Source organism: Hyalella azteca, unplaced genomic scaffold, assembly GCF_000764305.2.
Source record: "Hyalella azteca isolate HAZT.00-mixed unplaced genomic scaffold, Hazt_2.0.2 contig2820, whole genome shotgun sequence".
Classification (NCBI taxonomy): domain Eukaryota; kingdom Metazoa; phylum Arthropoda; class Malacostraca; order Amphipoda; family Hyalellidae; genus Hyalella; species Hyalella azteca.
In genome coordinates, this window is record NW_025933080.1 from 6,851 (window position 1) to 25,404 (window position 18,554).

An 18,554-nucleotide genomic window follows, 5' to 3' on the forward strand; every position below is an offset into this window, starting at 1 on the left:
ATGCATTGATTTTAATATGTGTAATTTTTCACCTGCTCATGGAAGAGTGTAAGGTCCAGTTACTTGTGCATGTAAGGGCTAATTTGATGTACAACTATTGAATTGTCTGTTGTCAAGCTTATATATTAATTTACTTCCATAAAGACCTTTAATAGCTAATCTTTATTATCAATCTGAAGGTAGTAAAGCAAATCTTTCATTTAAAGTGAAGCATGATATTTTTCATTTGTTTAATTTAACTCATTCTATTTAATTTAGTTTTATTTTCTATTAATATCAAAGTGGAAAGTACATAGTATAGGATTTCAATTAAAAATGATGGTGGAAGAGCCAAAAAATGAAAATGAAAATAGTTTAACCACAATATTTTTTTGATTGGTCCTATGTATATTTTTATAACACTAAATATTAAAGCAACGATTAATTTTTACCTAAGTGACAAAATTGACATAAAAATGCATTGATTTTAATATGTGTAATTTTTCACCTGCTCATGGAAGAGTGTAAGGTCCAGTTACTTGTGCATGTAAGGGCTAATTTGATGTACAACTATTGAATTGTCTGTTGTCAAGCTTATATATTAATTTACTTCCATAAAGACCTTTAATAGCTAATCTTTATTATCAATCTGAAGGTAGTAAAGCAAATCTTTCATTTAAAGTGAAGCATGATATTTTTCATTTGTTTAATTTAACTCATTCTATTTAATTTAGTTTTATTTTCCATTAAATATCAAAGTGGAAAGTAGTATATGATTTGAATAAGAAATGATGGTGGAAGAGCCTGCTGAAGATGCTGCTGTCCTGCAAGAGACAACAGTAACTGAAGACAAAGAGATAATGATCATAAGAGTGCTTACTCTTAATATTTGGTGAGTTAATATGAATTTGATATTTTTTATCTCCATCATGTAAACTTGCAAGCCAATGCAGCCAACAGAACTAGCCAATGCAAATTGCAAAAGTGTAACAAAACTAGTAATTATCTTCATGCTATGTGTTTATTGCAAATGTTGTGTTATGTAATGGTAATAATATTATTTTGTCAACATTATGGCAACCAAAAGTTTTTTCGAAATCATTCCGTTTTAATTTCTCTGACCTAGTTCAAACATTTACTGAATATCCAAATTATAATGCTGGTATGAGGGTATCCGTCCATTCATGAAAATTGGGCAGTCATTATTGCTGTCCTTGTTGCTAAGCTTATGCATTCATTATATTGAGCCTTTTAAATTAAATATTAATTTTTTTAACTTATTTAGTTACCATAGCAATGCATGGTGTAAGAAATTTTATTATTTGCCAATTTTTATGACTCAAAATTTTCAAGAGTTTCTCCCAAATTTTTTGCATATTCATAAGTCAATAACTTTTTCTCCTTGCTTCCAGGGGAATTCCATTTGTATCAAAAGACAGAGAAGCCAGGATCAGTGCCATCTGCCAGCAGATCTGCAGTGCAAGTGAACCGTTCAATTTTTTGTTCCTGCAGGAGGTTTGGAGCTCACAAGACTACACAACCATTGCTGCAAAGGTTTGTATCTTGCTCTTTGTTTTGTACTATACATGTTAGTTCAACATTTCATCATTTATAAATGGTTTGATACCTATATTGATATATTCTGTTCATGTTTTTTTAATAAAGAGAATACCTGCATAGAATCTTTAACAATGAGCTTATTGTAAAAAATGCTCTAACTTGTACCTCATTATTTCTAAATTTTATTAGATTAATAATATATGTTTCTGAAATTAATCAGTTGACATATGATATACCTACCTATATTTGAGGACTATGCTAGTATACCTACTTGTTTCAACTTATACATACCTATTTATTTATTTATTATTATTTTATTACAGCTAAAGGAAGTTCTTCCTCACTCACACTTCTTCTACTCCGGAGTTGTTGGAGCCGGTTTGTGCATATTTTCCAAGTCTCCGCTCACCTCCATACACTTCCACCCCTGGAGCGTCAATGGCTTGCCCCACAAAGTATACCATGGGGACTGGTGGGGCGGCAAGGGAGTGGGCTTCTGCAGGACACAAGTCAATGGCATTAACTTCATTCTTGCAACCACTCATGTGAGTTTTTCTTTTTTAATGCTGAATTATATTATTTTATGTATCATCATTTGCCTAAATTGATTTCTTACCACCTACCATACATTTCTGCAAACTGTTGGTCAAACCTTCACTGGAATTTAATGAACCATAATATTGAGGTAGCAATCAGCATAATTTTTGTAGAGCTACTTGTTATCAGTTATATACTATTAGTTCAGCAACATGATTATTGTTCATGCAGTTTCAAGTTTATTATCACTTGTGTTAAGGTCCAGCCTTGAGTTCTTTTGTGTAATATTGCCTGATTGATTTTGATGCCATCTTCTCTCTATCTATTATTTTTCAATTAATACATTTTCATGCTATCATCTCGTTATCTAAAATTTTTTTATTAATAATTTTTTATCATCTGATTTTGATGCCATCTTCTCTTTATCTAAAATTTTTCTATTAATAATTTTTTATCACCAGCTACATGCTGTTTACCATCACCTTCAAGATGAATATCTTCATCATCGAGTTGTTCAAGCATATGAAACATCCCAGGTTGGTCATTATTCTTTTTGTCCCTATTAAATGTTTGGATATTAATTAATTGCAGTGTGGCTAGTTCTTAAAAATAGCTAGATTGCATCATTGACTTCAAGGTTGAAAGAACCTTACAAGTTGTAAAAGTATGTAATGTTTTTTTTTATAATTTCTTGCAAGCAGTTCAAATCCTCTAATGTCCAGTTTGTTGTTAACATGCCAGATTTGGCCTCATAAATGCTGGTGACTAATTAACATTTTTAATTAATGGTGATGTCCTTCATATTTTAGATGAAAATGTATTTGTATTTTATATTTTTTTCTATCTGATAATAGAGGGCAACCATTGGCATTGCTTGCTCATAAAAATTAGCCTTAGTCAAATTGGTCATGTTTTCATCGATATTTTATCCCATAGGTAGCTATGTCTCATTTTTTAATATGACTCAAATTTGAAGAAGGAAATTATTTCGGGTGAAATTAATTGGTAAATATATTGCCTCTATATATTGAATAATTATATGCAGTAGAAATTTAGGATAAACTCATTTTTAGAGGCCATAAATATGTTTCTTAGAAATAAAAAGCTATTTGTCAATCCTATATCAGAGGACATTCACAGATTCCAATAAAGGCTGATTTAATATAAAATCTTTAGTAATGTAAATGCAAGTCACTCTGTATGGCTGTCAATAAATGAATTTTTTTACCTCCCTACAAATTGCTACCTCCAACTGAAAACTATAAGGCTACCCTACCATTGAATTAAGCTTATATATATGCTGCCTAGTTGAAATAAACATGTAGATGGTAACAATAAATCAATTTTTTTACCTTCCTACAAATTCTTACCTCCTACTGAAAACTATACGGCTACCCTACCCTTGAATTAGGCTAATATATATGCTGCCAAGTAGAAATAAACATGTAGATAGTAACAATAAATCAATTTTTTTACCTTTGTTACCTCCTACTGAAAACTATAAGGCTGCCCTGCCCTTGAATTAAGCTTATATATATGCTGCCTAGTTGAAATAAACATGTACATGGCAGCTCTCATGTCTAAAGCCAAGCTAATGTGCCACGGCCCTCACAGGTGCTGGACTGGTGCTCATCAGCGGACTCCGTTGTGATATTGGGGGGCGATCTGAACTGCGAGCCGCACGAGGTTCCCTACAGACTGCTGCGGGACAACGCTCAGCTCAGAGATGCTTTTTTTGATGCTCCTAATAAGGTAATTATGAGATCTGTGTATAGGACTTCTATTTTACTAATTACTCATGCGTTTTTTGATGCTACTAATAAGGTACCGTAATTATGAGAAATTGGCATACTTATTGTATTTTTGCTGATTACTCATGCATTTTTAGATGCTCCTAATAAGGTAATTATGAGAAGTGTGCATACTTATGGTATTTTGCTGATTACTTCATGGTTTTTATATGTACCTGCTCATTAATTAGTGACTATATAAAATTAGCTTTACTTTTATAATTTTGTGTTAAATGTAGCATTATATTAATCAGCAATGTAATTTGAAACGGGTTTAGATGACTTAATTACTTTTATTCAGTTGCATCAACACTATGCCTCATGTTGATGACTAATAAAATCTCATGACTTATTTATTTATATTTCATTAAATTAGAATCTGTAACCAGGCTGTAGCTTGAGTACTAATAAAGAATCTTATGTAAGTGGAAATATTTGTTGGTTATTAATTATCTTATATTGCTGTGAGCTTTGCAAACCTTTCCTGTTTTGGTCTAAAATTCACCATCTAAAGCTCGTGTTTTGAGACTCAATAATTAATTAATCAACTATTAATTATACAGTTGTATTAATCATATTTTTAGTGCATTTTCTCATTTATGGAAAAAATGCACGATTGTGCTCGCCATGTCCGTCCGTTTGCCCGTTTGTCCGTCCGTCCGTGACTTCACGTTTTCGTCGACGAGAAAATGCGCTCTCTGTCACTCACTGCAGTGAGTACTGAGTTATATTTGTATCTATTACAGCCTGTTGACGGCATCGGTGCCACTAACGAGACTCCCGGCAACATACTGAGTTATATTTGTATTTATTACAGCCTGTTGACGGTATACTGATTGATGGTCCGTCTGTTGCTTGTGGTCTTTATGTTCCATCTGTGAGGCAAGCAGTTGCATGGCGGTTGAATCCACATCACAGTGTCTTGTCTGCTGAACTAATTGCAATTTTGCAGGCCTTGCGACTGATTGAAGCAGACTCCTTCCCTCAATGGGTAATATGTTCTGACTCTCTTGTGGCTTTGCAACTTTTGATACTGTGAGATACTCATACGGCCAAATGACTCAAAGATTGTGCATCTACAGTGGGTCAAGGCTCACATTGGCATTATGGGTAATGAGCGTGCTGATGCAGTTGCCAAACTGGGACATCACCTTGACCACTCTGCCTTGTTTCCTTTACCTTGCTCAGATGCTCTTGCTGGTCTTCGGTCACAATTTCTTCGTTTTTGGGAACTGAATTGGGTTACCACAGTGGCTACTGATGGAAGGGGCCACCATCTAGCTTCCATTCGGTCCGGGATGTCTCCTGTCCCATGGGTTGCTTGCCGTTCTCGTCGTGCAGCAGTGGTTTTAACCCGCCTTCGTCTTGGCCACGTTGGGGTTCGTCCATTTCTTCATCGATTTGGCATGGCTGACACTCCCATGTGCCTGCACTGTGGGGTTGAAGAGTCAATTGAACACTTCCTCTTTTCATGTACACTATATGATCATGAGAGACAGGTGATGATATCAAGTGTGCATGCCCTGGGAGTCCCTCTCACATCTGTGCGTGTGCTCCTTGGTGGAGGAAACTATCCCAGAAGAGTTCAGCACCACATAATGAGAGCAACCACCACATACCTCATGCAAACCGGTCGATTATCTACTATGTAGCTGGTAAAATGCACTGGATTAAACTGCGATTTGCCCTAAACAAGAGAATTGTTGATAACAAGGAGAGCTCATGCCAGCAAAGAAGAAAATGAAATTAAAAGAAACACGCTGAAGACTTCAACTAAATAACTATTGCTGAGTCCAGGTGTTACAAGCGGTCAACGTGCGACTTCTTTTTCACCTACAACCCGCGACCACCACCAAACAATCGCGACCTGCCATGGTGCTGCCGTGCTGCATGGACGTGCCTCTAAATCTCCTATTAAACAACGACTAGAAGAAGAAGAAACAATCGCGATTTTGAAAACAGTTTGCCGAGCGTAAACTCGTATTTCTTTGACGTTACAGTTACACGTAGACATAATATACGCACTGATGTCTCAAGTTCTCTCAACTTTTCTTAGTTTCGTACTTTGTTGTATGTATCAGTTTACAGCTGTATTTACTATTTAGATAATAGATATCGTATCCAATTTTAGCCATTAGTCTATAATACCCTCATTGGTATGAAAACTTAGTTTCAATATTTGCAGCGTGTTGAGAACTTGGACAGTAGCTAAGTGGAGGCTGTGGAGCCTGTTAGTGTTAACACTGGACTGTGCCAGGAAATTTCTGTTGAATTTCCTGGCTGCTTGCAAGTTGCAATCTAGTAGCTAGCTAATGTATTTTTTTTATCAACAGCAATGTATAACTTTCACTTCATGCTTAATAATTGTCTAACACACTATTATTTAGGTCTGACCATATGGCATATGTGCACAAATTTTTTTTTTTTTCTTTGATTGCAATGAAAGTTATACATCTGAAAGACTGAAAAGAGAACAAATATAGAAAAATACAATATAAATTTGAGTGGACTACAAATAAAAGTGGAAAAGCTATGAAGATTTTTCTTTGTTTAATTACATCCCAAAAATTGATCAATTTCTGGCACTTTTTTGGAAAAACTAGTATTTCTAGATTTTGGACAAGACAATTTAAAAGATTTTAGCACCATTAGAAAGCTCTTGTTGTAGGGCATAGCATAGCCATGTAGTACAACTTGTAGGTTAGGGTAAACACGGTATATTCCGACATCGTAGGTAATTCCGTCACCTCTCCAGTTTTTCCTTTATATTAAGCTTTGTTTTAGTTCCATGCGTTTGTTGATGGTTGAAATGGTGACGTCATGCATTTGCGAGTCAAAATACTGCCAAAACACTAGGTCTTGGCCATCTAGACGGAATATAGGGATTTGGTAGGTTTCCATTCTAAAGGCTTTTTAATAAATATGGCAACATTTTGTGACGTTTCATCGTTGCTGACGCGTAGTGAAGTGTTTTGAGAGTCATGTGAAGGCAACAGAACTTACGTAATGCATACTTTTTTTATAGTTTTTCATTTCTCGATGCGTCCTTAATGTGTCGGAATATACCGCGTTTACCCTATCTATTGATTCTATTATAACTAAAATAAAACATTTTGGTTGAGACTTGAACTCAGGTTGGTCAGGGTAGGGTAGGGGAAACAGCAAACAGGTCTGACTGATAGAAGATATAAATGGTGTAAATTCACCAAAAGGCAGAATTGAACAATAAATTCCTGTTTGATAAATAAGTGATGCATAAATAATAAATATAATAATGGATGAATAAATATATGGTAAATAAAATATGAATGATGAATGAAGGCCACTTTTCCAACAGTATGCCACTTATGCAGTACCTGTTAGGGTGGTGCCCAGTCTTATAAATGATAAATCCCGGGTGAGAGGGGTTCACAGTACAGAGTTTTGTTATAATTATGGCCTCTATACCATATATTGAAGAAAACCAAAAAGCTGTTGTGCTCCTGAGTATGAGGCATCTGGAGAAACTAGTGGATGAAGACAGCTGTATGAAAAGAACAGAAGTGATCTCTTCTAAAAAACTCAAAAAAGAGGTTGACACCTTTGACCAGATTGTTATTACCATCACCTGCAACTGCAAGCAGCAAACACAGAGGTGGCCATGGTGCTGTGGGATAACCTACCTGAAGTGGTTGCTCTTAAACCTACATTTTTCCATAGGTCAGCACCAGAATTTAGAAGTGGAATTGGTAAGCACAAAGGCTCTTCCTCAAAGAGCTGTCAATTGGCCTCGTCACACCACACATGAAAAATCAACTAGAAGGCTGCACCAATTACAAACCCTAATCATAGAAGCAAGCAAGCAACAGTAAGATGTGGGATGTCAAAATCCACAACCAATCTGCAGGCATGAAGTAGACAGGGGCAACAAAAGGGAAGGAGGTTTCAGATTTGTCCACAAAATAATGATGAAAATATCAGTAATGCTGAATTCATAGGGAAATGCAATGTACCTGTGTACCACAATCACAGTCAGAAAATGACAGTTTGTCTGAACTGCATAGTAAAGTTATGGGAGTCTAGTGCAAATTAAACAAATGTAACTCAGTACTCACTGCAGTGAGTGGCAGAGAGCACATTTTCTTGTCGACGAAAACGTGAAGTCATGGACAGACGAAGGGACATGATGAGCACAATAGGGCATTTTTCCCGTAAATGAGAAAATGAGCTGAAAAGAGAAGAACTTTGAATGACTGAAAATTTACAGTCTTACACACACACAATGTATGTTTGCAATGTTCATATTTTTTACTTCTGTTCCGTGTAATTTTATTTTTCAGAGCTGTTAAAAAAGGAAAATCTAAATAGTTTAAGCACAAAAAACTTTTTGTTTGACCAGTCCTATGTATAACATTAAATGTTAGAGCAGTGATTATTCCTTACCAAATTGACAAATTGGGCATAAAAATGCTTTGATTTTAATATGGGTCATTTTTCACGCACATGTGGAAGAGTGTAGGGTCCAGTCACTTGTGCATGTAAGGGCTAATTTGATATATAACTATTGAACTGTCAGTTGTCATTGTCAAGCTTATAAATTATGTTACTTCCATAAAAACCTTTAATAGCAAATGTTTATTATCAATCTGAAGGTAGTAGAGCAAATCTTTCATTTATAGTGAAGCATGATATTTTTCATTTGTCTAACTTAAACTCATTCTATTTAATTTAGTTTTATTTTCTATTAATATCAAAGTGGAAAGTACATAGTATAGGATTTCAATTAAAAATGATGGTGGAAGAGCCTACTGAAGATGCTGCTGTCCTGCACGAGACCACAGTAAATGAAGACAAAGAGATTATGGTCATAAGAGTGCTTACACTTAATATTTGGTAAGTAAATATGAATTTGATATTTTAGATCTCCAGCATGTAAACTTGCAAGCCAATGCAGTCTTGCTGTATAGAATTTATGAGGGATGACATATAAAGGTGCAACAATACTAGTAATTGTCTTCATGTTATGTGTTTAATGTGAATATTGTGTTAATGATAATTATAGTAATTAGTAATGATAATTATATTATTTTTATATTAACACGTTGGCCGCGATGTGCGCCATATATGTACACGCTGTACTTCTCAGAATCGCGATGTGTACACATGTGGTACATTCATATGAAAAATACATATTTTTCTAAAATCTTATTACTCTTTCAAATTTAAAATTTCAATGATGCAATTAACCACGTGCTTACCGATGATGTTCACAAGAGAGTTGAAGCGCTCAGCTCGGTCAGCGTACACGTGGTGGCCGGCGCCTTGCAGAACCTGGATGAATATTGTGGTTTAAACGAGTGACCGGGTTAAGGCGATAACTTATATAAAGTAGCCAAGAAATAGTCTATATACTAAGTTAGACACCGTGCAGAACCTGGGTGAATATTGTGGTTTAAACGAGTGGCCGGGTTAAGGCAATAACTTGTATAAAGTATTCAAGAATTTCGCTATATACTAAGTTAGATTTATAGACAGAAGACTAGTAGTACAATCGGTATTTGAAGAATGATGGAGATAGCAAGGTGGTTGCTTTCATTAGGCATAAATATGAACATGAATAATATTATATTATTATATAATATTAATATTATATTATAATATAATCAAGTCAATTTAGAAAAAAATTATCGAGTCTCAGGACAACAAGGTTCAAATTCTTTTAAGATTTAATAGTAGGTATTCATGATTCTGCCGGTCTTTTATATTAATTATTAGATACGTTTTTTTGTAAAACAAAGTTGTTATTGTGTCTCATATCGTTGTGTCTCTCTGGCGAATCATTTGCCAGAATTTCACTTATATCGAACATATTCACTAATATCTAATATTTTAAGGCATTCACCATACGTGGAGTATGGTGAATGTAGAGCATTTGACTAATATGCTCTACGAAAGCTCTACATTTCCTTAATGTAGGGCATTCGAATACTATGCTCTAAGAACGCGACATTTCATTTATGTAGAGCATTCAACTAATATGATCTACGAACGTTCTACATTACATTAATATTATGATGAAATATGCTCTACAATATTCAACTAATATGCTCTACGAACGTTCTACATTACATTAATATTATGATGAAATATGCTCTACAATATTCAACTACCTACAGCTTCTCCGACCATGAGGCCGTGAGGGCGGTCTTCTCTCTGACCAGGAAGCACGGTGAGCGATTAAGCTTATTTAATAGTAATTATTATATAATATCGCTCACCAGGAAGCACGGTAAACTATTAAGTATATTTGATAGTAATTATTATATAGCAGTACTTCAATGATCAATTTAAGCTAGTTGAACTTAATTTCGAACGCTTCCACGAAGCCGTAAGGGCGGTCTTCTCTCTGACCAGGAAGCACGGTAAGTTATTAAGCTTATTTGATAGTAATTATTATATAATATCGCTCACCAGGAAGCACGGTAAGTTATTAAGCTTAATTGATAGTAATTATTATATAGCAGTACAATAATCATTATAAGCTAGTTGAACTTGATTTCGAACGCTTTTAAGTAGCTATGTGTATTTGCTTTATTTTTCTTCATAGTATCTATGCTAAATGCTAATTGATAGTAATTATTATATAATAGTACTCCAATGATCAACTTAAACTTGTTGAACATAATTTCGAATGCTTCTAAGTAGCTATGTGTATTTGCTTCAATTTTATTTTGTGTATCTTAGCAACTTGTGACAGTTTTTGATAAAATATTCGTGAATTTTCTTGTTTCAAATAATTTCGCTAATGACTCATTATGAGAAACCTGCGCATGGGGGCCAATGCTCATTTTCTCAACAACAGTTATCAATGAGACAAAAAAATTATCAACAATTATCAGTTATCAACGAGTCTCGACACGAACAGCCTCAACTTTGCCAGATGTTTCTATAACTTGGGATAACTATCATTGGAAGCAGTAAAAATATTCGTGAATTTTCTTGTTTCAAATAATTTCGCTAATGACTCATTATGAGAAACCTGCGCATGGGGGTCAATGCTCAGTTTCTCAACAACAGTTATCAATGAGACAAAAAAATTATCAACAATTATCAGTTATCAACGAGGCTCGACACGAATAGCCTCAACTTTGCCAGATGTTTCCATAACTTGGGATAACTATCATTGGAAGAAGTAACGAGCATCGGTTCAATACTTTGTCTACTACCAAAAACGCTAGTTTTCGCTAGTAAAGTCGAAGCACTAAAAGTCGAAAACGCTAGTTCTGCTGACGAAAACGCTAGTTCCATAGTCTTAAGATAAGAGCACGTAGAACGGTTAATGTATCCGTAGGCAAAGGGCATTAGGGTCTTCGTTAGTTAACACATTTAACTAATGTATGTTTCAAGTTCAAAAAATGGGACAGCTAACGACTGAAGCTGACGATCGTCATTGTGAATTTTCTGAAAGACAGTGACAAAAAACTCTTCGTTCGTATCGCGAACTCATATGTTACACGCAGAACTGAAACGCAACGACTTCTGTACAGATAAAGATTGCATTTCTGTGCTTTTAGATGCTGAAATTAGAATATTCAACCCTTCTATTCTTCATCAACATCACTAATGTTATTTCTTTTCAACAGTATGGAATTAATTTTTTTACGTTAGAACATTGACACTAATTGTAAATGTTGATTTTGCTATTCTGGTACAATTATTGTGTTTAGGGGCTCACTCTGGAAGCAATCTGGATCGATATGAGAAATGAAGTTATTATATTCATTTAGGTGAACGTAAAATTTTCCTTCTTGGTCCAATGTATTTGTTAATTGCAGACACTGACCTGGATGATGAAACTTTGTCTAGCAACGGCCCCTCCCCTCATCGGTTCCTGGCCCCAGCGACGGAATGCAACGGCGGCTTGACCGACAAACACAAGAACGCTGCGAACAACAACAGCGGCGCTCAGCTCAAGTCTCAGCTGAACGCCATGTCAAAACTCACGCTCACTCTCCACCAGCAAACCGACACTCTGCTCGACGCAGCTGCCATTTGTGCACAGGGCAAGCGTTCCATGGACTCATCGTGGAACTTTTACGCCTTCTTGAGTCTGGCTTTAACTCTGGTTAACCTCATATTGATCGGTCTTATATGTCCCCAGGGTACCGTGCAAACTGGTACTTCGTTCTTCCTCATGATGGTGCTACTCGCGACTGTTCTTGTGACGTTTTATTCCGTCTGGATGGTCGTTGTGTGGAACAAGATGGAAAGAAATGCCGTCCTTGCCACTCAACTTGGACTAGAATGCTTGCTCGAAGACATGCGGAAGAAGAATGCTATACAATTCCAGAAAATTTCTGTGCCTGATTTGCGGCGGAGTGGTAATGACAAATGACATTGTGATTGAATGTTCGTGGCGCCTGTCGAGAAAATGTTTTAACTGATTTTGTACGCTGATGCTTACTTTCATCTCAAAAATTGACTCATCTTGTATTTTGTGACGTAACTTAAATAATGCGCCGTACAGTGCTTACCTAATGGGACCATTATTTCCGGTATTGTTCAGTACATCTCATCCCTTATAAAGTTCCATTAATAATACCTGAGCTACGTAAAGCAAATACCTGCTCTGAACAATTTAACGACCACATTTCTTCTTTTGACTGTTCCTATTATTTTTCCGTGTGGTCTTCCATATTAGACGTTGATTGCAGCGAAAATGACGTTCACGCTGAACCTTCTCCGCAGCCTGTAACACTGCGCTCAAGCCTTAAAATCAATAGTATTGCTGCCCTTATTACTATTGGATTGCATATCCTCGTTGTACTGAAATCATCAGAAACAGCAAAACATCTTCTCAATATTACATCATTGAGCTGCATTGAAGCAAGAAAATACTGCATTTGTACCCCTACTACCATCACTCGATTGCCGTTTACCAAGCATTGTGTACTCTATGCTTCGAATTATTCTTCAAGTTGAAGTTGCTGCGTCAGTTTGTAGTCAGTATCAGACATCAGCTCTCTGCTCAAGATGTATTGTCCTTACCATGACGGAAAGAAATCAATGTCGCCTGGTGACACGATCATGAAGATTCAGCTCGAAAAGTGGAAACTTTTTGAATTATTTTCATATTTCTACGTTGGTAGGATGATAATATTTCTCGACTGTGTTGATGTTGGCAAATATTCTTGTTTATACTCTTATTCTAAGGGCAACTCTCAGACTGGCCGAACTTTCGACAATATTGTCTTACTTATAAAACTTGCGATTGTGGTACAATAATCGTGCTATGACTATACTTTAATAACAATACCTACTCAAGGGCTTCCTCTTCAACATCTGGTGATCTTCTGGTATATTTCTATGCATTTTTATAACTCGTATATACAGATCTGATGTTGACAATAACTACACTTACGAGCTTTGGAAGGCGATCATCAATTTAATCTACCCTCTTATAAATACAACTTTTTTTCTAAACCATTTAAGTACTAAAGCTATTTTTATTCATTGTGCATTGTTACTAATAAATTATCTTTAGGTTACTATTTTCAGCGAAGGTAGAACAGATAGACGCAGTTGAATACCGTCAAAAAGCCTGATGAAGCATTTAGATTTTCAACTTTTCACCTTTCTTACATTGGTAGGTACGGAGTTTCTTAGAATAACTTAACTAAACCGTCAATTTAATCATTTAGGTGTGGAGCATATTCTGTTCAATAATTTCGTACGTGCTACACTTTATATGCCAGCCACAGATTGAAGTATTAGAGCTTTCACAGATTTTGCAACCTGATCATGTATTTGAAAAACATTCCTTTGAAAGTATTACCCGCGCTTAATAACGAGTCGTGGCTTTGCCCTGTGACTTCCTTCTATCGTTTGTGTGATGGGCGTCTGTGTCCAGCAAAACACCGACAATAATATTCTTAACATCGTATTTTTGTGCTCCACCAAGCACAAAACTTACATGTACTACTGATGAGATTGTTACTTTTCTTATTTATGACCACAAATTCATTCGACGGGGAACAATGTAGATAATGACTAAAATAAGCTATTTATTGATGTACGGAAATCTATGACCATAATGAAAATTGTGTTAAAAAACTTGGCATTGTAGTTCCATGTGAAATATAGTATACATATCAATGTCTATGTGGCCTCACAGTATTTGAAGTGATTAATGTAACTGCTTCTAGGACGTCGTGTGTATGTAGAAAATATTAACGCCATAGAGGATAAAATTAGCGACATTAGGACTAAACAAAACATTTTAACTAGATTGTGTGGATGTTGAAAACGCGTTAATTTATCAATGGTATTTACTTGTGATTTTAATGAGCTTATAAACAATGTGCAACTTCTTGTTACATAGTCGTCTAGTTAGGTATTGAGTGAGTGTAGATTTGTTGTCAATGTTTTTAGACATGACGGTTGCGTTAGCTATTATATTGCTGTTAGTGTCTATGTTAACTGATCCAGATGATAGTGAGTTGATGTTAAAGATACCTCTTGCAATGGAAAGTATCTTCTCTTTAAACAATATTATCTTATTTGTTTGATGTCGTGAGTGTAATGTGACTTGCCTGCAGGTAGTAATGTAATTATTGAACCGATGTTTCTATGGATGTATTTAGATGATTTTTTTATATTTACTTGGTAGTTCATAGAGACTAGGTTGACTAATAGGACGACCCAACTTGCAGCTGCTCCCACGGGGAAAAATATTCGAACTACTTCTGAATTTTCATTATTGTTTGTTGTATAATCTTTTACACTTGAAGAGAACCTGACACAATTCTCAAGTTAAATAAAGTATTGCGTTGTTCTTGGTAGCTTTGGTTGGGGGCGGAGTGGTTAGAGCGTTCATTTCCTGACCGCCAGCAGCTAGTATATTCTTTGGATGAAGTGGTGTGTGGATCAGACGTAAGGTTACAAATTCATGTGTCAATAATTGTTCATTGTAGCTCGTGTACAAGTGTCAGTGTCATGAACTAACTAATGCTGGTTGAATTACTCAGCAATTGTCTCATTTCGTTTGTGTGCCGCGGGTTTCTTCTTGCTAGCATATGAAGCATATATGACTCTGTATTTTGTTACTCAGCTTTTGCCATGTATTCCTGCCTATAAATCTGAAGGTGTGTTCCTCAAAAGACAATAATATGTTAGCTTGTAAGAGGATTAATTTGTTGTGCATTCAAAGGTCACTTGCTCACGGTAGCTTTACCATTACCAGTGGTCGTGGTATGACCATGTCAAGGATCACACGCGTCTTGCTGCTGTACTGACGAGGTTATTCTTAATAAGCTAGGATAAGATAAGATGTATTATGATATTAATTTGTTTAGCTTGCACTTCAAAGTTGTTATTAACGATACTTGGCACCAACAGCTTCTCTCTTGCCGCTATGTTAACAAATATCTTGTTGAGCATCGTAGTTATATATTGTAATTATTGCTATGAAAGCCGCCTCTGCTAGTTCCAGTAATAGATATAATCACTCAATTGACACACAATTGTTTTAATTGCTGAATAAAAGGGCTTATGTTTTACAGTAACCACGGTCATTAATTTTTTTTTGGGTGTTTAGGTTAAACAATACGAAGCGTTTAAGTATTACTTATTAGGATCATCTTATTAACGTGTTAATGCTACGGTGAAGTGCTAGTTAGCTTCGACCCGTAGTTGTCAACAATCATGTTCAATTCTTAATGGATTGTTTGCGTTTATCTTAAAATCTTAGGATTTTGTCTTGTCTAGATATTTAAAGTCTACGCAAATTCGTGATCATCATGGAACGATTCTGTTGCTGGATTACCATATGACAATTCATGTATTTTCTATGTATTGATAGCTATATTTTTATATTCGTGTCTCACATAAGTTTAAGTTTATTCTTAAGTATAATGGTTAAATTGGCATTCATTGGAAGCTCATTTATAATTTTCTTATCGCACGATATGTGTCAGGGAATTTTTTTTTATTGCTAAGTTCGCCAGTGCCATGGCTCCTTGCGACATTTTCCCGAAGGCCTATTAATTGATTAGGTTATTTCTAAGGGAAATCGACCTATGTCGTCATCTGCAATGGTTTCGGTTTTCTTGACTCGGCAAAAATTAGGTTTCTTGATCACATTCTTTATTTGGATATGGATATCAACTCGCTGTAGGAGTATTTCTCGATTTTATTGGCCTATTTGTTTCTCTTAGTTGCTTTTAATTCGATGCGTTGCAATCATCTCGTTGTTCATGGTGCTGTATAGCTTAGATTTGTGTCTCTAATTTCGGCTGATCTTTCTTCTGAACGATTTACTGATTTAGCTGAGGAACAAATTGGATTTGGAATGCTGATATGGCGGTATGTTCACAGACGCGCGCTGTCGGACAACATACGCATTAATCTACACAGTTGAGTCGATGCAGTCAACGACGAAACTGGAACATTTACTATGACCGCTAAATTTTATGTAGGTTTTGGATGTCGTAAATGTCTTGTACAGCGTGGATGTCGTCAGCTCGCTGCTACTCTGATCACTGCTCGTCATGATCAGATTTGCTTATCCTTCTCAACCGCTTTGTAGTTCTTATGTTCAGTTACTCACGAAACTTATTTTCGAAGAGCACCCTATAATTTCTCATGTCATTAATTTCTGGTTCATTTTGGAAGTGATGTTTTGGGTTCCATTCGCAATCTTGGTTATATTTTAATGTAAATTTCTACTCCAAAGCATTGTTCTCTGTAGTTTAACTTCGTGCATAACTCAAGACAGACGTCAAGTTTGCTCTTCTTGATTCTTAATTCTACGTTTACATGGTGTACGTTTTTACTGAAACGCTATTTCCACACCGAGCATGAACGCTCTGATTTATTCTGCCTGCACCAACTGACAATATTTCTCAGCCTCTTCTATGCATCTTCATGGCCAATTTAACAGAAATTAAGGCAAGGATCCATTGAATAACGGCTTTCAAACAAGCAGGTCAGACAAGTTTGTGGAAGTGTATCACTGTTACGCAGTTTGGGTTCTTGGGTTTAATCTATGAAGCAACTTATAAGCTATGTAGCATTAGTCAAGTAATTATTTCTGCACCAGATTCTCTTAGTTTCTTGCCTCCGTTGAAATAAACATAAAGTTCACGTAACTAACAAGTTTATGTTGCACCACTGATCGCTAGTAAATGCAGCACTCGTACGGTCATTTATTCTCACTCCTGCTTTGGTGCAAGACTTTCGAGTTGCGTTCACTTCGCCGAAAAGAAACCCGCGCTGCCGACCTCGTTGACCTTCCGTGAAAATAGGAGTTCGTTACATACTATACATTTCTTACCTAGAGTTTATCTTCCTTTCGGTGATAGAAAACTCAGTTAAAATGTATACTTAGCGGACATTCAAAAATACCGACCAGCGTATTTCCATTTATATGAAAATCTACCACAAAAAATTCGTTCTGTTTGCCGTGATATTATTGTGATGTAAACAAATTATAAGATAATTCAATAACGGGACATCAACGTTCATACATTAAAAGATAGTTTGATAATTATAAAAACTATAACATTTTATCTATCCTTCGGCTTTACAGTACTTAAATTTAACAAAGTGAGGGATAGAAACTATAGCTGTACACAACACAGATGAAACTCGTCATAATAAAGTGACTGAGAAAGAGCGCTAGTTCTACCTAACACCGTAGACAGAAGATAACATCGACTGATATAAAAATGTGTTTCACGTGACAGTAACTCGTCTTGCGTCAAGAGCGTTTGTAACAAAACGCAGAGATGAGGAATTCTAAGTTGAAATTCATACGCTCTCAACTTAGAGTATAAATATTATTTCATTAATAACGACATCATTGCGGACCGATGTCAGGCAGCGTACTTATCACCCGTACTGCCCTCAGACTCGGGCATAGTAAACTTTATGCAATTCACTAGCGAACCTACGCCACGAACTGCAAAGGGGGAAAGCATTTGAACAATATTGGTCTAATGAAGAGTATTAATAAGTATTTAGTCAAAATACGATGCATAATATTAGTTTAGGGTCTACAAATTGCAGAGGAAACCGGAATGACAACGGGAAAACCTTTATAAGCACTGACACATCTATACAAGATGTAGTCATGTCAGTCGTTCATCAAATTCATTTCACATCAGCTGTGAGGAATCTTGCAATATTCATCCAGGAGGAGCCAAGTAATGAGCGATCTCCGAACCAGCGCTAAAATGTTGCGAATTTGTCAACGCTAATGCCTTATAATTTCATGGCTCTAAGTCCGTAAGCTAGATCCGTCTCTGCTAAACACGTAATAAAGCTTAAAATTACCTCTATATGAAATATATCAACATTTGTACAGCAGTGACAACGAAGTTAACGATGGCAAGAATAACCACACAAAATCCAGCATATAATATTCCTGTAAAATATATTAAGTCAAAAACAGACTTCAACAAACTTAAAATTTAAAAGATGAAGATATCTGGAGGAGTTAAACGAGTGCCAGGTCAGCGAAGCTTAAGTCGAGGATCATAAGCACGTAAGTTGTCAATATTTAAATTGAAAGAAAATTAAAATTTAAACTTTTAATTAAATCACCTGTCAATGTGCCTTATGCTTACCTCCCTTAAATTGACACTAAAAAACTTAAAATTTATATATATAGCTGAGTCTAGTGAACTGGAAAAAAAAATTTTTTTTGAG

At 35.7% G+C, this 18,554-nt stretch overlaps 1 protein-coding gene across 1 annotated transcript; it reads left to right on the forward strand.

Moving 5' to 3' along the window:
- Window positions 1–639: 639 nt before the first annotated feature.
- LOC108667922 (putative neutral sphingomyelinase) lies at window positions 640–16,945 on the forward strand. Its single transcript, XM_018155023.2, has 9 exons — window positions 640–871; window positions 1,392–1,533; window positions 1,863–2,084; window positions 2,538–2,612; window positions 3,691–3,828; window positions 4,613–4,693; window positions 4,949–5,073; window positions 10,022–10,074; window positions 11,681–16,945. Exons 1-9 carry the CDS (start codon window positions 768–770, stop codon window positions 12,238–12,240), a joined length of 1,500 nt encoding a protein of 499 aa, XP_018010512.1. The 5' UTR covers window positions 640–767; the 3' UTR covers window positions 12,241–16,945.
- Window positions 16,946–18,554: the final 1,609 nt, after the last annotated feature.